The 26,176-nt window shown below is 39.6% G+C and overlaps 1 protein-coding gene across 1 annotated transcript in view; it reads left to right on the forward strand.

Annotated features, from left to right (window-relative positions):
• Positions 1–21,526, forward strand: part of MAPKAPK2 (MAPK activated protein kinase 2) — an 88,692-nt gene extending 67,166 nt beyond the window's left edge. Inside the window, exon 10 of the mRNA XM_074222541.1 lies at positions 698–21,526. Coding sequence (XP_074078642.1) covers positions 698–841 — 144 coding nt within the window. The 3' untranslated portion in view covers positions 842–21,526. The remainder of the gene's footprint in view (positions 1–697) is intronic.
• The last annotated feature ends 4,650 nt before the right edge of the window (positions 21,527–26,176 follow it).

Raw genomic sequence — 26,176 nt, forward strand, 5'->3', positions numbered from 1 at the left:
TTATAAATCATCTAATGGCAGAGAAGCAAACTGAGGCAAAAGTCACATATGTGTCAGAGTCTAGATTTGAACCCAAATCAGATTGTGCCTTATATCTGAGTAGTCAGTCAATAAACATTAATTAAACCCCTACTCTGTACCTGGTGCTCAGTTAAGAGCAGGGGGCATAAAGAAAGGAAAAAATACAGTCCCTGCTTTTGAGGAGCACAAACTAATGGGGGAGACAACATGGAAACAATTATCTACCAAAAAATTGTGTACATGATAAATAGGAGATGATCACTAGAGAGAAGTTACTAGAATTAAAAGTGTTTAGGAAAGGCTTGCAGGGCTCTTAATAAGTGTTTGTTGAATTGAGTTATTGAATCTCCTCCAGTGGTCTTTCCTTCCATATTTGCTGTCCATTCCTCTGGGGTCTTGGGAGAATCGTCTGAAACAGTGCTGTCATCCACCTATAGCCGTGCTGTTCATTGGTCCATCCTTAATTTGGAGGTGCTGTCAGCTAAATCCAGTGTACTAACTGCTCTGTGTCCTCCTGCATTTAATTTTTCTTCTTCTTCTTTTTTTTTTTTTTAACCAGTCTGCTCCCTCTTCTTATCTTTCTGCTTCACCTGGGTCTTCGCTTCTCATCCTTTTCACATTTGTCCTCATTTCTTCTTTTCCTCCTTATACTTATCCTTGCTGTTTTCCTCTTCAGGAAGAGATGACCAGTGCCTTGGCCACCATGCGTGTTGACTACGAGCAAATCAAGATTAAGAAGATTGAGGATGCCACCAACCCTCTGCTCCTAAAAAGGCGGAAGAAAGCCCGGGCTTTGGAGGCAGCTGCCCTTGCCCACTGAGCCACCTTCAGCCCTCCTCCTGCCCTGATGGAGGGAAAGCAATAACTCTCTAAGTATATTTTTTAAAAGCAGAGACACAGAACTGCCCTCCCCCAGCTCCTACTTGCATGGAGCCCAGAAACTTGTCAGCAGATGAATTCTAATCCTTTAACTTCCACCTTCCCTGGAGCTCCTGGATGTCTCCTGGGAGCACCTAACTCCGGGGAGGCTGGGAGGGTGAGGACAAGGGGGCAAGTTGCTCTCAAGAGCTTCCTCATTGTGCAGTTTTTCTTGGCTGATTTGGCCTTGAATTTTTATAAAATTTCTATTTTTTTCTCCTCCCTCCCCACTTTCCCCTCCCAAGTCACAGGATGATTTTTTTTTTTAAAAAGGTATTTTGGGGGATCTGCTTCAGGGAGGTGACTCAGTGTTTGTTATCTTGTTCCCTCTGCCCTCCCCTCACCCCAGTAAGAGGCTTCAGTAGACTTGGGGGCCAAGTGATTGGGAAGCTGAGTCCTGTGGAGGACAGGACCTTTGTGGTATGGGATCCAGGGGGCTTGGACTCAGGGGGTCGGGGGGCCAGGAAGCTTCTCCTGCCTTAGCTCAGAGGCCTTGGACAACTGGAACTGTGGCCAAAGGGCAGGCATTCAGGGCTGACTGTGTGAGTGTGTGGACAGGAAGTATGAATCAGTGTGTGGATAGAGTGTATTGATGATGGTTAAGGGGCCCTGATGCAGCTCAGGGGGCTTTACTTTTTGGATCTGACACAGTCCAGGAGGACCCACATATCTATCTGCATGGGAAGCTGGCTAAGACTTTGAAACTGGCTCATGGTCTTTCGCTCTAGTAGGCAGGGCTCTAAGGGAAAGAGGAAGGGTTTCCCTGACATTGGCACTGAGATAAAAAAAGATGGGAGCCTTCCTCTTCCTCCTCCTTCCAAATCTTAGCATTTAGTGCAGAATTTCAGAGTCCTCCCTTCCTACCTCCTCAATGAATAGGAAGGTCATACAGACCTGTGGAGGAGGAAGTGGCCCTAGGATTCAGAATGATCCCTTTTTTCCCCACTTTTCCTGAACACTATGTGTTTGGGAAAAAACTTCTTCCCTTTCCTACCCAGAGGCATACAGGGTCAGGGAGTGGGGAGGATGGTGTCCAAGGCCCTAGTGTTTTGGGGGTTTTTTGCACACCTTCCTCCATTCTCCCCAACCTCCACTCCACTTCACCCCCTCCCACCTAGATCTGGAGCCAATTTGAGGCCACAATATCTGCTGCCTTACCTGGAAGCAGACAGAGAGCCCCACTCTGGAAGATGAATGGGAGATAAGGTTCTTTGGGCCTCTAGGGTTAGGACCATCCAACTTATCCCATTTGCCTCTCTCCCTTATTTTAAAACTATAACTGGTTTTATATTTCCTTAATTTTAGCCTTTTTTTTTTTTGGTTCTTCTTGGGCCAACTTTTAGCCTCCCACCCTGACTGGGGATGAGCCTGGGCTATTTGTTGTGACCATAAAGATTTTTATGTTTTGCTTTGCCCTCTCTCCATCTGTGGGGACCCCTTCCACCTCCCCCCACTCCCCCCACCTTTTCTTCTTCCCTAGGTTTGTTTTCTCTGGGTTCTCCTTTTTGTCCTTCCTTTGAGTGACCTGGAGGACAGAGAGGAAGCCTTCTCACCAAAGATGCCCCACCTCTACCCCCTTCTTCACTGACTCTCTTAACCCCTCCATGATTTCTCCAACTGGCCATTGGGGGTGGAGAGACATCTTCTCCCCCTTCTTCCCAGTATTAAGTAGATGTGGAATTGGGTAATCCTCTGTGATAGTGTCTTAGGCCTTTTTCCCCAACCAGTACAATGGAAGGGGTAGGGGGAAGGAGTTGGGAATAGCTCTTCAGTTCTTCATCTCCTTCAGGGGCATATGGGGGAGGGGCATTGGGGGTTTGGGTTGAGTACCTGCCATGCCTCCTGACCTCTCCTCCCCTCACCCAGTGGTATGTCTGACCTTTGGATTATTGTTAACTTGTTGTTTTGTATGATCAAAACTGTCTTTACTAAACAGATTTAATAGTTGAAAGTTTTTTCTTTTTGCTTCTGCATTGAATTTTTGACCAGTTGGTGTGACATCTTTCCCCTCCCTTCCAAATCCAACATTTAGGGGATTGTAGGAGAGGGTGAGTCAAATCCAGAGGAGTCTATTTGCAAGGGTGGGGTGTGGAACCGGAAAGGAAGTAGCCATTAGGGCAATGGGAATCTTCTGTGATGAACTCTTACTTGATTTGATAAGAGAAGCTGTGGAGTCCCCAGGTGGATACCAAACCTGGAACCCACATGTGTATTTACTGAGATGGGGTTCTCCTCTGGATTTACTGAGGGGAAGGTCTGTGGCTGGTAGAGTTCTATTTGGGAATTTATGTCACACCCCATGTGATGAAGAAGATGCTGGGGAATGGAACCAAACTTCACCAAGAACATCTTCCTTTTGTGGGGAACAAAGCTGGAGCAGGACTCTTATTGTCTTTGCCATTGGATCTAGGATTATCTTAAATGACTTTCATTTTTATAGAAGGTAACATTCTAAGCCAGATAGGTGGTGGAGGGGGAAGCTGCTATATCAATACAAGTGTACTTTACTTGAGAGAGTTGATGGAAATGGAAAGTTGCCACTCTGGTTGGGAAATGATTGGGTGCTGGAACTGGAGATGTGGGCTGGGAGTGTAGTAGCAGCACAGTCCAGCAGAGGGAGGTGGGAATTCAGCATTCACACCAGCAACAATTAAACAAATTGGTTGTATACATGTAATGTGTGGAGAGCTAGAAGGAATAGAAAGTTGAGATAAGATATATACCTGTCCTTTTAAAGCTACCCAAAATAATAATTGCTCATATTTCTATAATGTTTTACAAAGTACTTGGATTTCCAATGATCCAGTAAGGTAGGTTTAAAGGAGAGGGGTGGACAGGAATGTGGTATTGCAAGAATATATGAGTAAGATAAAGCACCGGCCCTGGAGTCAGGAGTTCCTGGGTTCAAATCCGGTCTCAGACACTTAATAATTACCTAGCTGTGTGGCCTTGGGCAAGCCACTTAACCCATTGCCTTGCAAAAAAAAAAATACAAAAAAAAAGAATATATGAGTAAGAGAGGGACAAATGAAGTGTCTTACGAAGCTGGAGAGGTACATGGGGAGATGGGCTATAGGGAAAATTACTACTAATTCAGAAATTCGGAGCCTACCCAGTTTTTCAAATGAGGGAGTGGAGTCTCAGAAGAATTTGATGATTTGGTCATGGCCAATTAACCTGCTCTGTTCTACCATGGGGCCATTTTGCACTGAGTGCTGACCCTGGAATTGTAAAGATTTGCATTCAAATCCAACCTGAGGCACCTCTTAGCTGTGTGACCCTTGTACTCACTCCAGCAAGACTGTCATTTTATTCTCTTTTATTCATTCCTTTTCCCATTCCCCAAAGAAATTGTTCAAACTTCTCAACTCTCCCACACTATCTCCTCTCATCCTTTCAGTTGAAGATCCTGTTCCATTACTTGACTGAGAAATTAAGAGAACATTCACTGTGAGCCTCTTCTTTTCCCCTCCTCCCCTCCTCCCCTCCACCCCTGTTTTTTTCCTTTCTGCTGATTTTCCCTATTTCTGTTCTCTATAAATGTGTTTGTCTCCCCTATCATGGGAAAAAAAACCTTAAGAGTCCTACTTTCCCCTCAAGCTATCAACTTCCCTATATAACTCCCCTCTAAACTCTTAAAAACAATCCCTGTCTACAAGATGCTGTTGTCTTCATTTCTTGTCTCACTCCTTCCTCGTCTTTTTGCATCCAGTCTCATCCCTTAACTGAAACCACTCTCTCCAAAGTTACTTATAGTCTCTTTTTTATGTCAAGTCAGATGACTTTGCCTTTATACTTACTGGTCTCAGTCTCTCTGTAGCATCAGGTAAAGATCTTGGGGTTTTAGTGGATTGTGGCTCCAACTGAGCTGGCAGTGTAATGCAGCAACCAATATAGCTAATATTATCCTGGGCTCCATGTAGTGAGGTATGGTGTGATCTTGGACTCTGGCCTTTCTCTATGTACTCAGTCAGTCTTATTAAGAGACTCTCTCCTGAGTTTATTGTGTATCTCCAAATGCTGTTTGAATAGTTTAAATCAACATACTTCTAGACATCTACAATTCAACATCTCTAAAACTGAACTTGGTTTCACCCCATCTAAACCAATACTTGGCATTTCTGTTGAGGATGTCCCTATCCTTCAGTTATTGAAGATTTTAATATGGGTGTTATTCTCAACATCTCACACCTCACCTCATATAACCAGTTAGTTGTCAAATCTTATTTTGTAGCCCCTTCTTTCTGTTCACACAATAGTCACTTTACTATAGGTTCTTATTACCTTTTATTTGAACTATTGGCATTGCCTTCTTATTGGTTCCCCTGCTCCAGTTCATCCTCATTACAAGTGCAGGCTTCTCTGACTTTTTTTTTAAGGTTTTTGTAAGGCAAATGGGGTTAAGTGGCTTGCCCAAGGCCACATGGCTAGGTAATTATTAAGTGTATGAGGTCGGATTTGAACTCAGGTACTCCTGACTCTAGGGCTGGTGCTCTATCCACTGTGCCACCTAGCCGCCCTTCTGTTTGACTTTCAAAGTTCTTTACAACCAGGCATCAACCTACTTCTCCAGCTTTATGATATATTTCTCTTTCTATATTCTTGTGCTCAGATTAACCTTTTTGTTTTTCAGTGTAACACCTTATTTACCCAGGTTCCCAATAGTTGTTCCTCACAAGTAGAATATTCTCTTTACCTCTGTCTCTTAGAATCCCTTGTTTCCTTCAAAATATCATTCTGGCTCCTTCTATATGAAACATTTCCTGATTTCCACCCCTCTGCTGTTATCTGGTTTATATACCACCTCCCCCAACCAATGATTCATTTTTTCTATATTTTGTCTAGGTAGTGTAGCACAATGGATAGAGCTAGCTTAGGAATCACCAAATTCCAGTCTTTCTGCTGAAAGCTACTGACTATGTGTGATCCCAGGAAGCTTACTTATCTTTTCAGTGTTCTAGGTAACTCTCTTAATTCTAAAAATCATAGAAAAGGGGCCAACTTGCAGAGAGGGCAGGAGTTTCCTCATCCAGGAAGTTCCCTCAATTGATATAACCTGAAACTTAGTCCTTATCCCTTGTGAGTGCATCCTTTCTGTATACCTTCTCTCTTTAATAGGACATCCTGTCTTTACATCCCCAGATCCTAGCACAATGGAGTAATTGCCATCTTGTTTAATAAATTTTTATTTCTTGTGGCAAGCAATGCAAAGATGAGTAAGCAATGATCCCAGTCTTTAAGGATCTTATAGCTGCATAAGCTAAAAATATGTATCACTGAAGTATAGAAGAGGACTAAAATGCTTCTAAAATGCCATGGAAATGTAGAAACTTGACTCCTTGAAGGAGGAAAGAGGGAAAGCTTTATGATTTGGACCTTGTTCAGTTATTTTCAGTTATGTCTAATTTTTCACTGAGTTTTTCTAGGCAAAGATATTGGAACAATTTGCCATTTCCTTCTCCAGTATGTCTCCTCTACAGATGAGGAACTGAGGCAAATAGGGGTCATACAACTAGTGTCTGAGGCCAAATTTGAATTTAAGTTTTCCTGACTCCAGGGCCAGCATTCTATCTGCTGTACTACCTCCCTGTTTTAAATGGTTAAATGGTCTCAGCAGTCCCATTCAGTTCTGACATTCAACATTCCATAGTCCATGTCCTAAACATTCTCTTCTAAATTTCTTTCCGGCTACAGCAATCTCTTAATGACAGAGCTCCATCCTGTATTTCAGGTTCTAAGACCTAGCAAACTTGACATGATTCTCCTGAACTCAGTCTAGGTGAGAAGTCTCATATCCTGGGAATTGAACCCATTCCTTTAGTGGAGTTTCTCAAGCACTTGGAGAAACTTTGTGACGACAGCAAGTAGAATGAATTTTCATCACAATTCCATTTAGTCAACAAACATTTATTTAGTGCCTACTATGTGCGAAGTGCTAAAGATACAAAGGCAGAAAATGATCCTGCCTCTTGAGGAACTCACAGTTTAATGGTGGGGAGACAAGATGCGAACAACTATGCACAAACATGAAAAAGGAGGGAGTATTTAGACTTTCTTTGCAGAAAAGTTTCCTAGCAATTTTAACTGTCCAAAAACAACTAGGGGATGGGGTGGGGAGGAGTGGTACCTTCAGCCTCCCTGGAGCTCAGTAGAAATGGATGCAGCCTATATAAAGGACAAGTTTTTCTTTAGGTCCATTATGGGCTAACTGATGTCTGAGGTCCCTCCTAGCTCTGAGATTCCATGAGAGGCAGAAGTGGGTACCAAGCTGAGGAGAGATGAGGAGCCCTAGGGTGGGAGTGATGTAGATCAAGAAAGGATTAAACTGGCCTTTCATAGGGTTCTAGGAGAGACTGCATTTGGCAGTTAGTTATCCAATGTTGAAAGTCAGAAGGGCTTCATGAACCTCATGATATAAGAAGAGGGGATTTGACTAGTTTAGTGTCAGAAAACTAACTCATGATAGACCAGGACTAGAACCAGTGATTCCTCACTCAGGGCCAGTGAATCCTCCTCTTATTGTTTTCCTAATCCATAGTGTTTCCTTCTCTCAGCGTAACAACTGAAGTCTCCTATCTCCAGCAAAGTACACCTGAGGTTTGGGTTCTCTCTTTCCCAGCTTGGTAACTTTAGGCACATCACTGAACTTTTCTGAGACTTGGTTTCCTTATCAGTCAAATGGACACAATAAATATGTGCCTCTTGCCTTTTGAAGGCTGTGGGAAAGACTGCTTTGTAAACTTCAAAGCCCTATAGGTCTAAGAGAGCCTGTTAAGGGAGGTGAATGAGGGACCCTGTGGTCTGAGAAGTGATCGGTGGGTTGCTGAGGTTGAGTTCCTAGGCAGAACCCTTACTCATTACTTTTGGGAACCGTGGGTTCCAAATAAGCCAGCTTGAGGTTTTGTGTTCAAAGAAATCCTGTGTACTTGTTTGGGTCTTGGGGAAATGTCAGAAGTGATAAGAAATTAATAGAAGTGAGAAGTGGTAGGGCAGAGGGGAGTGTGACTGGAGGGGTGATTGAAGCCTAGAAACCTCAGCACTTTGTCTCCTCATATTCAGATTTCATTCCATTCAATTACTTATCACCCTCTCCTACTTTGGTCAGTCCAGCTTGGCAGGGGACATTGGCTGATGGGGTATAGGAGGTTTAGGGTTTGGAGGGAGGAAGCGGCAAAGGCTTTAATGGACTTTTCTCTCATGCATACATAGGCTTCCTTTTTTCTTCCATTGAGGCTTGCCCATCTCTAGTCCTCTTCCTGGTGGAAAGAAGAAAATGTTGGCTTGATGAGGGAATCCATGGAACCTAGAGACTGAGTCTTACAGTCAATATTCCAGGCCCGCCAGAGAACTGAAGGCTTGTCAGGATAGTTACATAGTTACATACTGATTTTCAGTTGCCAACTACTTTCCTCACAACCACCCTGAGCAATAGGTAGAGTGCTCAGATTATCCCCATTTTACAGAGGAGGAGGAGACTGATGCTCAGCTAGGTGAATCCGCTTGCCCAAGGTGACACAGCCAGGACATTGTAGAGTCAAAACCTGTTCCCAGTTCCTGGGAGATCGTTTAAGGCTGTGGTTCTATAGCTAACTGGTGGAATGACTCCTTCAGGATTTCTTACTCTTTTTGGCACTGTATAGTATATTATTCCAGGGGAGAGGTGGGAGAAGGGAATAGAATAAGCCCTATGAAGTTCCTACTGTTGAGCTCTGTAGTAGGAGTTTGGGAAGGAAATAAGCATTTATAAAGCTCCAATTATGTGTCAACTATTGAACTAAGTCCTTTACAAATAGACAAGGCATGGTATTGGGGGTCAGAGCACTGGGATTTGGAGCCAGAGGTCAGATGTTAGAATTTTGGCTATCTTCTTAACCTGGAGTCCCATTTGCCTCCAAATTCTCTGTTGCCTGAAGATCAAGGTGATTTAACAAGTCCTCTTCACTCTCATTGCCTGAATCTTTCAGAGAAAAGATTTTACTTTTCTCTTAATTGGGGAGGACCCTCTGCATTGAACTCTTGAATTTTGCCTCTAATGCTTATCTCACTAAACTTCTGTTAGCCTTCCCTTGTTATCTGTAAAATGAGGGGCTGCATGAGATGAGTTTCAAATCCCTTCCATCTCCAGATCTGAGGTCTTTTTTTGGGGGGGGGTTGTTGTTTTTAATCTGGAGACTGCCCAAATGCTCAGAAGGTTTAAGGAGGCCTGGCTAATCTAGCCCTCTCACCTCCTAAACTTCTACTGCCACTGGGAGCCTTCATGATCTACTGCTCTCATACCCTGTGGGTTATTTAGTGGTTGAGGTGGTAAACAATAACAGTAAATTGTTTGGGGTTTCCTTTGAATTGGTAGGCAACAGGAAGTACTGGGGTGTTTGAGTAAAGGAACAGGGCTGTGCTTATGAAGGAAATACATTTTGGGGACTGAGTTGAGGTGGAGTGAAAAAGCCAGGGGAAAAGTTGTAGGTAAATATCAACAAAATTCTGAATGAGGGCTCAAGGGATCATAGATTTAGAGGCCACTGAGATTAAGGGTCACTGAGTACAACTCCTTCCTTTTATAGATGAAGTTGATCTACTTGCATAAGGTCATCCAGCTACTAAGTATCTGACAGTGGGACATGAAGCCAGATTTTTCTGACTGCATGTTCACTATGTAATCTAGTCCATGTTTCCTTTCAGTTAAGTGAAGTCCAGGAAGATTGTGACTTGCCTAAGGTGACACTGGAAATAAGTCTCAGAGGTTTGAGTTCAATCCAGTTTTCCTCTGCCACAGGCCAGGTCCTAAAGAATATCAAATTGTGTCTAGATAAAATCACCCTAAGGTCTAGGTAGATACGAGTTATGAGTCCAGGGGCGACTCGGTGGCGCAGTGGATAGAGCACCAGCCCTGGAGTCAGGAGTACCTGAGTTCAAATCCGACCACAGACACTTAATAATTACCTAACTGTGGCCTTGGGCAAACCACTTAACCCCATTTACCTTGTAAAAACCTTAAAAAAAAAAGAAAGAAAAAGGAGTCAAACCTGATGCCTGTGGTGATCCATGAGGTTGAATACATCTAGACAGCAGGTCTAGTCCATACATGACCAACTTTTTCTTTTAAAAAAGGAGAGGACCAGATTTTATAGGTCAATATCCTTTCTCTGAGACATATTGCCTTGGGTGTTTCAGAATTGTCATGGTCAAAAATATCTATCACTCTTGTGGTTAACCCTGGTGATGAACCTCTTTGAACAAGCCTGGTCCCAGGAAGGTCCATGCTGGGAACCTTTTCAAGTGGATAAAACTTGTTAACCATTGCCATAGGTGATCACTGCCACCCCATAAGGAGGCTATAGGAGAACACAATTAATTGTCATTAGATCAGCAAGCCCAGTACTAAGCAAAATGCTTTGGAAGTGTGGCCTGCATGCAGATGGGGAACACCTGATGGTCATAGAATTGTCTCTGGAACCAGGAGAACTCCTCTCTGGGTTCTCCATCCCCAACAGAGAAATAATATCTATTCTCAGTAGTATCCAGGGTTGTGAAGATAAAAAACTAAGAGAAAGAATTAGAAAGTAAAGGCCCCCTCAGGGAAAGTTTCTGTTCTGAGGCTAGCAAAGAATTTATTTTGCTGCCACCACCCTATGTGGAAAGAGATTTCTTTATTAGATTCTGCCCCAGGGTACCAGCCTCTTCCCTTGATCTCTTGTAAGTACCCTCTTCTGGTGTATTCACTGCAACCTAGTTTCAATACATAGTTTCACATTTCATAATTTCATACAGTTTCAGATTTCATTTTAGTGTGAGGAAGTTGCTAGCTATGAATTATATCCTGCTGAGGTAGGTCATAGATTGCTAGGGCTAAAAAGGGTCTACGAGATCATCTATTATCAGCCCATCATTTTACTGATGTGGAAAGAGAAATAGCAAAACTTAAAGAGTCTCACATAGGTTCCCCATCTCCAGTGTACTTCCCATTCAAGTTTCTCTTTCCTCCTGAGACCTTGCAGACAGCTAAAGTTAAACCAATGTCTTCTAGGTTTTCACCCTACCTTTCCAGTCCTGAGAATAATATTTTAGAGTTACTGTTCTTTTAGCATCTGAGCTGTTTCCTCTTTCCAGTCCAAGATGAAGTTATTTCCTTTTGAACCCAGAAGAAGCAAGGCCATTTATTTGTTTGATTCAATCTTTGATATCTGTCCAAAATGTTTGTCTAGGGAATCACTGGCTTTACCTAGTTTACCAACTTGATCTGGACTCTGTAGCTTAGGAAATACTTGACTAACTTTTCTGCTTTTATTCTTTTTTTTTTTAACAATTTTTTTGTACCTTCAATCTCTTCTCCCTATGTTTGCATTTAAGATGTGATTTAAACTTTATTTAGGTCCTTTCTTACTAATTTTTAAAAATTTAATTTATTTTTTATTCCTCCCACTATTCCCACCTCCATTGGTAAAAAATAAAAATGAAACCCTTGTCAAAAATAGGCCTAACCAAGTAAAACAAGTTTCAGAGTTGACCACTTTCAATAGTTATGTCTCAATCTTCACCCAGTATTCTTTGCCTTTGTGTCAAGAACTGAGTAAGAAAGCTTCATCTTTCTATAACTGATCATTTCATTGATCAGAATTCTTGAGTCTTTCAAAATTGTTTGCCTTTACAGTGTTGTTGTGGTATTATTTTTTCTCCAGGTGTTACTTCACTGTGAATCAATTCACTTAAGTCTTCATCAATTTCTCAGAAATCATTCCTTTGGATCCCTTCTTCCAGTTCCTTAAGTCATCATTCATCCCAATCCTAATTGTCCTTAGACCATCTGATGACAATTAAAATCCTGTATCATCTTTAACCCAAATACATCTGGTCTCCAGAATTTATAACTATCAACATGTTAAAGATAATCACCACTTGGCCCTGGAAGTTCCCACTAAAATGCTCACACTTTAAGACTGATGAATTTACATCAGTTGATGTAAATATTCTAACTCAGTGTCTCAGTAGCCAGTCTTCATGAGTTACTGTGGCCATAAAAATCTCATTGCCTGAATGGACACAGGCTCCAGATTGATATGTATCATGTACATATGTATATACATACATACATACGTGTATATAGATAATGTTTATATGTATATGTATAAATATAAATATGGTCAGTAGGGGAATTTGTTTTGATTATGCATCTTTGTTATAAGAATTTTCTTTTACTTTTTCAAAGGGGGTGATGGGAGGAGGGTAAGAATGCAGGTTTTTGTTAATTGAAAATAAAATTTAAATCTCATCCCTTGATCAAAATACTAGGATTGAGATTGAAATTATAGACTTAGAATTGGAATGGTTCACAGAGGTCATTTAGTCAAGGCTACTTATTTTACTGAGGAAACTGAGGCCAGGGAGATTAAGTGATTTGCTTGGGAGCATATAGCTTATTAAGTAGTAGAGATGGGATTTGAAGTTGAGTCCCTTGCCTACAAATATAATGCTCTTTCAATTACAGCATCATGTCTCATACTTAAGACCATACTTAAATTTTAACACAGAAGTTTCCCACCCCTTATCTAGGATTCTTCACTGTCTTTGGGAGTCTGCAAAAAGTGGACTTCACAGGATTGAGAATTGGAAAAGATGAGAACTGATTTTCCAGATGAGGAAACTGAGGTGCAAAGACATTGACATCCCTTAAATCTCTTCTCTATGTAAAACTTCTCTAATTCTTTAAAAGAAAGTACTCCTTAGGAAGCATGATCTTGTGGCCCTTCCCTGTCCTTCTGATCACCCTTAGATGCTCTTCAGCCTCCCCACATTTTCTAAAATGTGGCACCTACAAATGGAACACAATACTCCAGGTGTGGTTCAGGGCAAAGAAGAAGGATTCTCAGTTTCTTGGTGTTGGATCCTAAGTCTTTATTCATGTAACCTAAGGTTGCATTGGCTTGATAATCTGCCCTTTCATTCCATTAGTTCATTGAGCTTGCAGTCCACTAAAACCGTAGCTCTTTCCCTCCTAAAAAATTGCTCTTTCTTAGCTCAGAAAGTTTCTTTCTGTGTCTAGCCTGGAGACCATCTTGAGAATAGTAGAAATGAATGAGGTGAAGAGGGAGGTCAGAAACTCTCCCCGGAAAGTTATTTTGAAAGGCAAGGGTAGTCATGCAAATTTCTCATTTGCATAACCTTGTTTTAAGGGACAAGGAAAATCTTTATGATCCTTATCCTGGTAAAGTCTTCCACACAGACAGGATTTGCAAGTAAAATACTGGAGCTGTCTTTCCCCTTTGATTTCCTCATTCTCTATCTCCCCCAAATTATTAGGATGATCTTTTCCCCATGTAGTTTTGTTCCTCATGTGATCCTAGACTTTTAAGACTTTAGAGCTGGAAGGGACCTTAAGTATATTCATTAAGCATATGTCTTTTTTTAATTTGATATTTTATTTTTCTAATTACATGTTATGGAAGTAACTTGCATCCACTTGGATATTTATGTTACACATTTTTCTACCACCCTCCCTTCCCACTCTTCCATCTCCTTGGTAGCAAATAGTCTGATAGAAGTTGTACATATACATTTATGATTAACATATTTACATATTAGTCATTTTGTGTATGAGGAATTAGGACTGAGGGAAAAGAAAGAAAATCATGGGATATAGGAAGAAAAAAATAAGAGAAATTTTAAAAAAGTGAATGTAGTATCCATTCAGATTTTTTCCCTCTGGATGTGGATGACATTGTCCATAATAGGTTTTCTGGGGTAGTCCTAGATCTCTGAACTGTTGAAAGGAGCTGCATCCTTTCTAATTGATTGACTCACAATGTTGTTAACATGTACAGTGTTCTCTTGGTTGTGCTCCCTTCACTCATCATCAGTTCATGTAATTCTTTCCATACTTCTTTAAAATTCAACCACTCATGGCTTCTTATAGAGCAATAATACTTCATAATATTCACATACTTGTCCAGTCATTCCCCAATTGATGGGCATCTCCTCAATTTCCAATTCTTTGCCACTGCAAAAAGGGTTACTGTAATTATTTTTGAACACAGTATATTCAGCTTAACTTTTCTGGTACTCTAGAAGAAAGGATTCCCCAGTATTTCTGATATTAAATGATATACAAATCCTATATAAATGAATATTTGCAGCTTCTGGGCCCCTGCTGAGTATGTTCCACATAGTGTCACATCTAGGAATTAGTCCCATGGCAGGCAGGACTACAGGGGGCTCTGAGGGTAAGGGCTTCCCAAAAAACACCTCCCTACTCCAACATCTTACTATTTTTCAAATCAGTGATTCCAAATTCACCCACAAAATCTTTAAAGAAATAACTTTAGCCTTTAAATAACTCAGAGTATTCTCCAAGAGAGAATAACAGCCTTCTGAGTACCTAGAGAATGGAGTCTGAAGCCCTCCCACAAACTTGGGGAAAAAAATTCATTAAACACATACTGTATACAGGGCATTATGGAGGGGAATGAAGATTAAATAAGATACAGCCCTCTGACTTCCTGGATCCAGTGTTCTAATGGGGGAAACAACACAGATACACACAATTATCAAATGAGACAAGTTGTGCCCATTCACATGAGTGCTAATCCAGATCTGAGGTGGAGAGTTATTGAGAGAGGAAGGATAAGGTAAGTCTTCCTGGGTGGCATTGGAAATGAGAAACGGCTAAGCAATCAATAGATTTTAGAATTTCCAATTAGCTTTCAGGATCCTTAGAGGTCATCCATTGTAGCTCATACCATTCCCCACAAATGGCCATCTAGTTTCTCCTTGAAGATTAATGATTTCCAGTGGAGAGGAATTCATTTCCATACTTCCATAGGCAGTCTGTTTCACTCTTATTCAATTCTAATTGGTCATTGATGTCTTTTTCCTCCATCCCTACTCCCCCCTCCCCCTCCCTCACACCTTTGCAACTTCCGGATCCCAGTTTGACTCTCTGGGAATAAGCAGACAAAATTAATACTGCTTCCACAGGACAGACAGCCTTACAAATACCAGAAGACAGCACGTTCCTTCCAAGCACACTCTAGCCTAAATATTTAATTCTTTCAAACAATCCCTATAAGATAAGGTCTGTTGTTTGCCCTTCATTCTTGATTTCAGGGAGATGATGTCATGACACAAAAGTGAATTGGTTTTAAGTGTGGGAGAGCTGTGCAAAGTCACCAGCTTACCTTCTTCTCTAGTCATCTGAATCCAGTGGCAAGATACCCATCAGGATATTTGGAGATAGTCCTGGATGAAGCATCACAGTCTTCCTCCTTAGTCATCAATGAACTTTCTAAACAATGTGTCATCATGAAGATCATTCTAGAAGTGGCCTGATTAGGATAGAATCCAGGGGAACAGTCATCTGCCTTGCTTTGGATGCTATGCCTAACAAGGAAGGCTACATTCATATCAGCTTTGTTTCCCTCCAAAGCTGCCAAGTTGTATCACTGAGTCATTGGGATTGCAGTCTGCTAAAATGCCAGATTTTTTCTTTCAAGCAAATGACCACAGGTGGGAAAAACATTTCAGGTTTATGAAACGTTTTGGAAAGGCTCTGAAGGAATACTATGCTTCCAGAAAAATGAGATCATCTTTAAGCCTTCAGCCCCAGTTAATGAGGCAAACTGAAGCACAGAGTTTTTGAGAATACTTACTGACCAGTCATAAGGAATGAAAATGAATCCCTTTAATTCAAAGTGAGATCATCCTGTATGGGCCTAATGAACTGATGGAAAATTACAACTCTGAATATCTCAAACATTGGAGTTACTGATATCAATTTTTCTAATTATATAAATGGAAAAACCACTTTAAATCAATATATTTTAATACTGACTATAACTTTTAAAAGTCTATTAATTTGATGTAGTTAACCCCATGTTTTCTCCTCATGATGTGTTGACATAGAAGTTAAAAATCCAACTTCTTACTTCTAATGTACTTTTTTTTTGGAGACAATTGGTTAAGTGACTTGACCAGGGTCAAACCTAGTAAATGGTTTGAGTCTGGATTGAACTGAGGTCCTTCTAACTCCAGGGCTGGTGCTCTAATCACTGCACCAACTAACTGCCCCTAATATACTCTTTGGATTCTCATTACTGGTGGTGACTGTTTCCCTTTAATTTCCAAGGTACTTTAAGTATCTTCTTGATTTCAAAATGATAGAAAATGCCCAAGAGAAAGGGCTAAATTGTTTTATCCTATAGATTAAAGCAAAGAGAAAATTTTTTTTAAAAAGCTAGTCTATTTAGGAAGTCAGATATTCAAAGCCAACTCAAAGAGACTGTCATATGGCCAGTTTAAGCTAACCTTTTTGGAAAGTGGGAAGAGTGAACCTGTAACTTTTGGGGAGGAAGCTTCCAGTGAGACAACTCTACCATCAATCAGTCCATCCATCAAGTCATTATTAAATGCCAACTGTATGCTAGGTACTAAAGATACAAAGACAAAGCAAAAAAAAAAAGCCCCTCTCAAGAAACTTACATTATAATGGGGAAGACAATATGTATATGTGTATATAGTTGCAATAGTGTTTTCAGGGGAGATGTCTAATAGCCCAGAAATTATTTCATGGGGGAATATATTGGAATGCAACTTGAGACTTGGGATATTTCTGGATAGAAGTGATAAGGGTCAGCATTGAAAGGTTTACATTTTTGGATAAGTGCAAACAGTCTCTTTTTGGTCCTTGATTGCTGTGATTGATCAAGAAACCAAGAGTGTGTGTCAAATGGGATTACTAAACCAGAAATAGCTCACTTGCTAGACTTTAAAAGGAGTCCTTCTTCCTTTTGTTTCTTTCTCCTGGATTCTTAAAACTCATCAGATTTCCAGTAAGAGGAGTGGAGACTCTCTCTCCCCATGGCTATGAACATGTGGCATTGAGTACATGTGTTTCCTTTGCTAGTTCCTGAAGTGTAGTACCTAGAAATACTAGGTATTTCCTACCTTCAAATTATGTTGGTGGGGACTCTGGGAGGTTATTGCCTTGGACCAAGGTACTCTATGGAACTACCCCTCTAAAACTACAATTAATGAGCCTGTTAGCTTAAAACAAAAACTTTTATTGAAATGGTTTAGCTTGAACAGTAGTAGCAAAATATCCCTGTCATAAAACTGGGACTTAATTTTCCACAGATATGGGAGATCACACTGCAAATGAGACAAGTGTACATGACACAATGTCCATTAGTAGAGAGATTCTTATAGGGAACAAATGGTCAAACCAACTCACCCTTCTGGTACAGCAGGTTCTCTCTCAGTATCTCTGCAGGGAATGTCCTCTGATTGGATTCCTGGACCTCCTTTTCTCTGCAGTTCAACTCTGAAGTTCTACTCTTAAGGTTAATTGTATCTGATACTGGGGAAATTGTTCCTTTGCAAGATTCCATTATGATTTAGATGGAAGGAGAGAGATGTCCCCTTCTGTCTCTACCCCTGGACGTTGAAAGAGATACTAGGGAAAGGTGAAAAATAATTTCTTCTCAAGATCAGGAGTCTACTTCCATAAGTTATTCTTTTCTCTGTTGCAGAGATGACTCAGTCAATGTTTCAATGACTCCGGACCTCTTAAAGGAGCTATGCACTAAACAAAAAACATAACTGGAGACTTGAGATTCAGTTTAATGTTCATGTAGGCAAGCAGATGTGCTCATTGTCATGTAGCTCTCCAAGAAGAAGGGAGAGAAATTCCCTTATACTTAATGGAAGTTTGAAGAAGAATTCAGAGTCCTGATGCAGTGGAGGGAGAGAAAGGAAAGAGACAGAGAAATGGAGTGGAGGAGAGAGGAGTTGGAGGAGGAGGAGTTATATTGGCTCAGTGGTTAATCCTCTTTAACATAACAGTCTCCTAACCCTTTAATGAACTGCAGGGAACTAATAAAGGATGACTATGTCATCCTAAAGTACGAATCCACAGGGATCAATAAAAGACTTATGTGTCAATTGATGGAGCAAGTCCTTCAGCATTGGCCTGAGGCATTTTTCTCCAGAATTGGTCCATATCTCAGGTCCATATTTATGTATGATCCTATGGGTTCCAATCCTGCAAGACAGGGGATTCTTGGTTACCCCCCCCCCCCATTAATCTTTTGCTTTATTTATGTTTGACATTCCCAGAAAATTAAGTGCGATATAACTTCTACATTTATCCACATAGAAATTTAGTTGGGGACCTCAGGCATTGTTCGTTCAAATGTTGTTCCTCAGGACCTTGTACTAAAGAATCCTAGCAAAGTCCATTGGAAATAGTTCTTCATGTCTTCCTGGATGCCACCTAAAAATGCCAGTAATCTATTCAGCACAGTTCTTAGACTATCCCAAAATTCATTGTTTGGTTTTTTTTAGACCCAGACCTACCATAGCTATCATAGCTGGTGGGTGGTCCTGGAGATTATAAGTACGTCCAAATATATGATTGCACAAATTTTAAACACAAAGCATTTTATAAAACTCTCACAGAATCTCACTTGCAGTCTGTCCCAATCCAAAGGAAACTTGAAAAGTTTAAAAAAACAACTAAGAAGACCTAGGATTGACTAAATTACCTCCTCACTTTCAAGTGAGAAGTCAAAAAATTTCTCTGGGTCATTGAAACACATTAGGTGCCCGAAATTAATCTGATTCCTGCTATACGTAGAAAATTCCCACCTTGGGGATGGGGTGGGTCTATATATAAATTCATTCAATGTATCACTATAATGGCAGCTAAGTGGTGTGCTAAATAGAGCTCTAGAGTTAGAAAGGCTTTGAATTCAAATTCTACCTGAGATAACTTTCTAGCTGGGTGACTGTGCAAGTCACGTCACCCTGTTTACCTTAGTTTCCTCTTCTATAAAAATGAACTGGAGAAGGAAATGGCACCAGCATCTTTGCTAAGGAAACTCCTTGGATTTATGAAATCAGACCCAACAAATTGACTAAACTATAATATCACTGAATACACAGGGTGACTGAAAATGGATCCCTGCAAAACATTGGACATTCCAAATGAGGAGGCCCAAACTTATACTTTTAAGCATGTCAGCTTAAAAAAAAAAAAATCAAACTCAGAAAGACTTCAAAAAGTTATAGGGCTCCAGGTAGTTAGGTGGCACAACCCCAGAGTCAGGAGTACCTGAGTTCAAATCCAGCCTCAGACACTTAATAATTTCCTAGCTGTGTAGCCACACAGCTGGGCAAGTCACTTAGCCCCATTTGCCTTGCAAAAACCTAAAAAAAAAGTTATAGAGTTCCTCAAAAGGGTTTAAACTTTTGCAATAGGATATTCAGGGTTTGTAGGCCTCCAGGCAAATCTTATCCTACTGATCTGTAACCCATAAATATCCGACAAATTGTCCTGACTTATGACACACTAAGGCAAGCAATCTAAATCTGCTCTTTAAAAGAAATGAGCATAGATGAGCACCCATAGTGTTTTTTTAGACCCATTGCCAGGCCCTAAAATTTGTTGTGGGATATACAACATTTAGATTGCTCAAAACTCCTATACTTAAGAAACATAGGTGTACAACAGAGATTAGTACTTTAACCACATTCATGCAGAAATCATCTCAAAGAAATTGGTTTGATTTGTAAAGGAAGCACATCAGAAATCTAAATATCTAATCAGTTTAAAAACAAAAGAGTTTAAAAACAATCATATCAAATTTTTCTTTGGTGAGTCCCTATAAATGAATAGAGTATACCAAATATATCCCAGATGAAGGTCCTGAATGGAAATCCACCATTCAAATGTTAGCTAATTCTATTTCTAACTCAACCTTAATTTTTAAATTCATTAGATACCTAAACCCAATTCTAAGGTTAGGGTTAGAGAATTGTTAGAGATGGAATTGGGGTAGAAATGTAATTAAAGTTAGAAGGTACTCTCTTCCCAGTATGGGGATCCCAGCTCTGAATTCAAGTGGAATGAGTTCCAACCAGGTTACTCCACTGATTATATTCATTATACTGATGCATATAAAAATAGATGTACAGGTCACAAATAAAGCAGATATGTGTAGTCTTGGAGAGGAAGACAGCCACTGCTGAGAAAGCCAGGTACAGACTCAAATCATCAGCACATTTGCAGCTTATAATTTCTTGGTGGTACACTGAATGGTTATATAACCAGGGTTGTAAGCAGCCAGTCCTTGTCAGAGGTAAAGGTTGTTCTCTAACCATTACATTAGATCCTAAAAGGGGAAGGGAAGGAATCAAGCATTCTTTTAGCCTTAAACATCTCACCCTGTGAGGTAGGAGTTATAATTACTTCCTTTATATAGTTGGGGAAACTGAGGCAGACAAGTTAAGTGACTTGCCCAGAGTCACACAGCTAATAAGTACCCAGATTTGAAGTTGGTGTTTCAGTCTCAGTGCCCTATTCACTGAGTCACTTACCTGTCTTTTTTAAAGGAGTTTAAGCACTTGGTGGTGTTGATCACTTGGGATTTCCAGAACAATATTTATCCTATCATTTATTGTGATAATTAGGCATGTTTTGAGCTGTCTTTCACTTACAGAGTCCCTAATTTTGGGGAGCTCTACTGGGTAGAGATATAGCCAGACACCTAATTGACAACTCTTTAGCTTTTAATTAGGTGAGAATGGAGTGAGGACATAGAATTGAATTAGTTTAGCTGCCTAAACTCTTTATTGCTAGTGTTGCACATTTTTTTTTTCCCCAAATCAGCAGCCTGAAAATCTGGGGTTCTAAGCATTTTAAAGAAAATATGAAACAGGGGAAAATGAGCACTAAGCTTTTTCTGGTACCCCTTTGCTACTGAGAATGGATTCTATGATCTGATAATCATTAGTGTGAAATTCTGCATCTGTTTTTCTTAGGCTTCAAATGGTTTCAACAGACATTTCCGGAGCATATTTTTTAATAAAACATTTAAATTTCTTGACATGATGGTAGGATATTCATAAAAAGAAGGCACACAGTTTTTATTTAAACTAAGTGCTATCATTTAATTTGGTGCTACCATTCTGAAATCTTTTAAGTTAAAAAATTATAACGAATATCTAATGCTAATGAATTAGAACTTTCCAGTAAGCATAAATCCACAGGAGAATGTCCATTATGTAAGAGGAGCTAGGGACTTTATGCTCTGCATGCATCAGTGAAGAAATGGCTCTGTGGTTTTTTTTTTCCTCGCACACAGTTTCTTCCACTCTGGGCCTTAGTTCCCTTTTATATAAGATGAGGGTGTTGAACTAGATGAACTTTAAGCTCTCTTCAAGTTTCTATGAGCCTCACTTGTTACTTTGGAGACCTGAAAAGGCCAGATCCTAGGAGGTAGCACAATTGATTGTCTGCTTCCCATAATCACCTCAGCTACTTTCCAGAAAAGTGTGAATTTGACTGCCAAATCTCAATAGTTTTTACATGGGTCCCCTTCTGTCCACTAACACCCCTACCACCTTAGCTCAGGCTCTCATTTCTTCTTCCCTGAAATATCAGTCTGTCGATCAGCAAGAATTTATCATGTGGTAAGCACAATTAAAGCCTCCTATTTGATCTCCCTGCCTCCAATCTCTCTCCAAGCCACCCAACCCTGCATACACTTGTCACTTCTGAAGTGTAGATCTGTCATAGAAGTCCTACTATTCAATAACCTCCCTCTTACTTCTGGGAGAGAATATAAACTCCTCTATCTGGCATTTAAATGATAATAATTAAACAAAGCATTAAATTTTAATAATTAGCTACTATAACAATAAGGTATTCAGTCTATTACTAATTAAAATATAATAGCTATCATTTAAAATGAGGAGTTAAGCAAATATTCAATTTTATCCTAATAACAATCCAGGAAGGTGGGTACCATTATTATCACCCCCATTTTATAGATGAGGAAATTCCAGGCAGACAAGTTAAATGACTTACGTAGGGTGATGCCTGAAGCAAGTTATGAACTTAGGTCTTACTAATTTTGGATCCAGTGCTCTATCCACTGGACCATCTAGCCACCTTGATCACAATCTACCTTTCTAGTTTTATTACGCACAATATTACATCAACCATCTGCATTGCATCTTTCTTCCACACCTTTGCCATGACTTGTTCATCCCTGGAATGTACACTCTTCTGAGCTCCATATCTCAGACTCTGTTAATAGTTTCCTTTGATATTGTGCTTTAGAGACACCTTTTACATTCAGACTTTCCAGATTCTCTTCACTCTTCTGGCAAATGCAAATCCAGGGAGTGGTGGAAGGGGACACTCTTTGTTTATACTTATTCATGTACATGATATTTCCTCCAACTGACCATCAGCTTCCTGATATATTTGAATCTCAAATGCTTGGTCCACAATAAGCTCTTGATACTTGCTTATGGATTTGAGTAAATACCAGAAACATGTTTAAAATCTATAGAATATAGACATGGAGGCCTTCAGCAGATGGAAGAGAAGAAGGAGTAGGAATGATGGGAGTAAGAACACATTTTTGGGGGCAAAAGAGTGGAACCTCTAACAAGTAGATCAAATTGATCCAAATGTTCCTAGTCAGGATGTTATTTTTTTAGTTTATCAAGTTTATTAAGTACTTTCTATGTATCAGTCACTATGCTAAGTAAAAGACAGTCCTTGCTCTCAAGGAGCTCATAGTCAATTGGTAAGATAACATGCAAACAATTCTATTGTTTTTGTTCATTTGTGTCCTACTCTTCATGGCCTTAAGGCAGCTAGGTGGTGCAGTTGATAGAGTACCAGCTCTGGAGTCAGGAGGACCTGAGTTCAAATGTAACTTCACATACTTCAAACTTACTAGTCGTGGGACTTTGGGCAAGTCACTTCACCCTAACTGCCTCTCATCCAAGTCCAACTCCTGTTATCCTGATTCATATCTGACCACTAGACCTATGAAGGAAAAAGTGAGGCTGGTAACAATCCACCACCTCATCACTCAAATCTAATTCACATGCATGTCATGACATCACCTTCCTGATGTAATGGTCTTCTTCAAGAAAGAAGGATAAACATCATTACGCCATATAGAATTTTTTTTGGCAAAGATACTGGAGTGATTTGCCATTTCCTTCTTCAGTAAATTAGGCAAACAGAGATTAAATGACTTGCCCAGGATCACACAGCTAGTTAGTATATAAGATTGGATTTGAACTCAAGTCTTCTTGACTCAACTAAGGGTTCTATCTATTGAACTTCAAACAATTTCATCCAAAAAAGATGTAGAAAGGATAAATTTGAAACAGAAAAGAGAAAGAACTAGACTTAGGGAGAGACCAGGACTTGCTTCCTATAGAAGGTGGGATTTTTTTAACCTATGACTAGAATGACTAATTCCTAGCACAATGCTATGCATAATGAATTATGCATGTAAATTGAATAAGATGACAATGTGCAGCCTTGTTATTCTGCTCTTCCAACCTGTTCTAACTAGTGCTTTTTGACTTACATACATGTTTCTCAGTAGACAAGAGGATCTGGTACTCTAGATCAATTTGAGGAATTGCAACATTTTGTTGTGATTCATAGAGTCAAAGACTTTAGTGTAGTCAATGAAGCAGAAATACATTGCCTCCCCCCCACCCCCAACTCTCTTCCTTTCTCTATAATCCAGTGAATGTTGGCAATTTGGTCTCTAAGTTCCTCTACTTTGAAAATCAACCTATTTTTCTGATAATTCTTGGTTCAGATATTGCTAAATCTTAGCTTGCAGAATCTTAAGCATAACCTTTCAGGCCATGTGAAATGAATTCATGTGTTCAGTAATTTGTATATTCTTAACATTGCACTTCTCTAGGAAATTTATCTTTTCCAATCTAGTGGCCACTGTTGAGTTTTTGAAATTTGCTGGCAGATTGATTGCAGCACTTTAACAGTATCATTTTTTAGAATTTGAAATAGCTCAGCTTCCTAAGGCTTGGCTTCCTTCTTCAGGATGTCAGACTCTAGATCAGTAACCACATTATTGTGGTTATTGGAGATGTTAAGATCTTTCTTGTATAATTCTTTTCTGTATTCTTGCCTTCTTTTTTTTAAAAAAAAATGTAAGGCAATGGGATTGTGATTTGCCCAAGGTCACACAGCTAGGCAATTATTAAGTATCTGAGGCTGGATTTGAATTCAGATCCTCCTGACTCCAGGTCTGGTGCTCTATCCACTGGGCCACCTAGCCACCCCTTGCCATCTCTTCTTAATCTCTTCTACTACTGTTAAGTCCCTATTGTTTTTGTCTTTTATTATGCCCATTTTTCCAGGAAATATTCTCTAAGAGAATATTTCTCTCATTTTCTTGAAAACTCTTATCTTTCTTATTCTATTGTTTTCTTCTATTTCTTTGCATTTCTACATTCAGTTGGGTATATCTTGTCCTTTCTCCTTTCCTTTTTTGCTTTCCTTCTTTCCTCAGCTATTTATAAAGCCTCATCAGATAACCATTTGACTTTCTCTTCTTTTTCTTTTTGTTGCTGCCTCTTGTACAATATTGTGATCTGCTCATAGTTTTTCAGACACGCTGTCTACCAGAACTAATCCCTTAAATCTATTCACCACTTCTACTTCATATTGATAAGGGATGTTATTTAGGTCATGCCTATATGATGATTTTTCCTATTTTCTTCAATTTAAATTGAAGTGGATTTTGCTGTAAGAAGTTCATGATCTGAACCACAGTCAGTTCTTGTTCTTGTTTTAAATGAGTGTGTAGAACTTCTCCACCTCTGACTGCAAAGTATAAAAATCAATCTGATTTTGATATTGATCTGCTGGTGATGTCCATATTGTAGGCTTGCCTTTTGAGTTATCAAAAAGGAGTGTTTGTTATGATCAGTGAGTTATCTTGACAAAACTATTAGTTTAGTCTCTATCCTGCTCCATTTTATACTACAAATTTATAGTTATTATTCCAATTATCTTTTGATTTTCTACTTCACTTTTTCTAATCCCCTGTGTTGAATATGACCTCCCTTTTTTTGGATGTTATTTCTAGAAGATGTAGGTCTTTCTAGAACTTACCAACTTTGATCTCTTTGGAATCAGTGGTTAGGGCATAGATTTGTGTTACTGTGATGACTAATGGGTTGCCTTAAATTTGAATCATCTTTGATATTACACCCTAGTTCAACTTTTTTCACTCTTTTATTGACTATGACTCAATTCTTCTAAGGGATTCTTGCCAACAGTAGTTTATGCAGTGATCACCTGAATTAAAGTCACCCATTCCCATCCATTTAAGTTTAGTAACATGCAAGATGTCAGTGTTTAATCTCTCTATCTTCTGTGTGACCACATCCATCTTACTTTGGTTCATAGATGCTATTCTTAAATGCCCAGAATTAAACTCAATTCTCTTGATTCTGTCTGACTAGAGCAGAGTACAGAGGGACTATCAATTTCTTATTCTTGGAAGCTAAACCTCTCAAAGCAACCCAAGATTAAATTGACTTTTTTTGGTGGCCACATCAAACTGCTTACTCATAATGAGTTTACAGTCACTCAACCCCCAGATATTTCAAACAAATTTAAAAAATATCCAATCCTGCCTTCTCTATTCTGTATATGTGAAGTTAATTTTTTTTAAATTCAAATGTTAGAATGAACATTTATCCCTATTAAGTTGTAAAGAGGATGATTTAGACTTGATATTGGGAAATATTTTCTAATAGCAAGAGCTGTCAGAAAGGAGAATGGAGTGCTTTGAAAGGTAGCTGATGAGGGGCGGCTAGGTGGTGCAGTGGATAGAGCACTGGCCTTGGAGTCAGGAGTATCTGAGTTCAAATCCAGTCTCAGACACTTAATAATTACCTAACTGTGTGGCCATGGGCAAGCCACTTAACCCCACTGCCTTGCCAAAAAAAAAAGAAAAGGAAAAGTAGCTGATTGTCCTTTTCATTAGAGGTCTTCAGGGAGAGGCTGAATGATCATATCAGGCCCAATGGAGAGGTAATTCTTTTTGAATTGGACTAGTTGCTCATTGAGAAGCTTTCCAATTGAAAAATTTTGTGAAAGTGAAGGAGAATTTTTCTGATTGTTCAGGAGATTAAATAGAACTCATTCTATACCTAATGTCTTATTATCTTTTCCAAAATTCAATTTTATTTTCAGTTCCAATTTCTTTTTATCCTTTCCCTTCCTCCATTTATGAGAAGGCAAGAAAAACAAAAACCATAATAAGTATCTTTAATCATGCAAAACAAATTCCTATATTAGCCATATGTCCATATGTCCTTCCCTCCCCAAAAAAAGAAAGCAAAAGAAAAGAATATGCTTCAGTATGTACTTTGAGTCCATCAGCTTTCAATC

Source organism: Macrotis lagotis, chromosome 2, assembly GCF_037893015.1.
Source record: "Macrotis lagotis isolate mMagLag1 chromosome 2, bilby.v1.9.chrom.fasta, whole genome shotgun sequence".
In the NCBI taxonomy this organism is placed as follows: domain Eukaryota; kingdom Metazoa; phylum Chordata; class Mammalia; order Peramelemorphia; family Peramelidae; genus Macrotis; species Macrotis lagotis.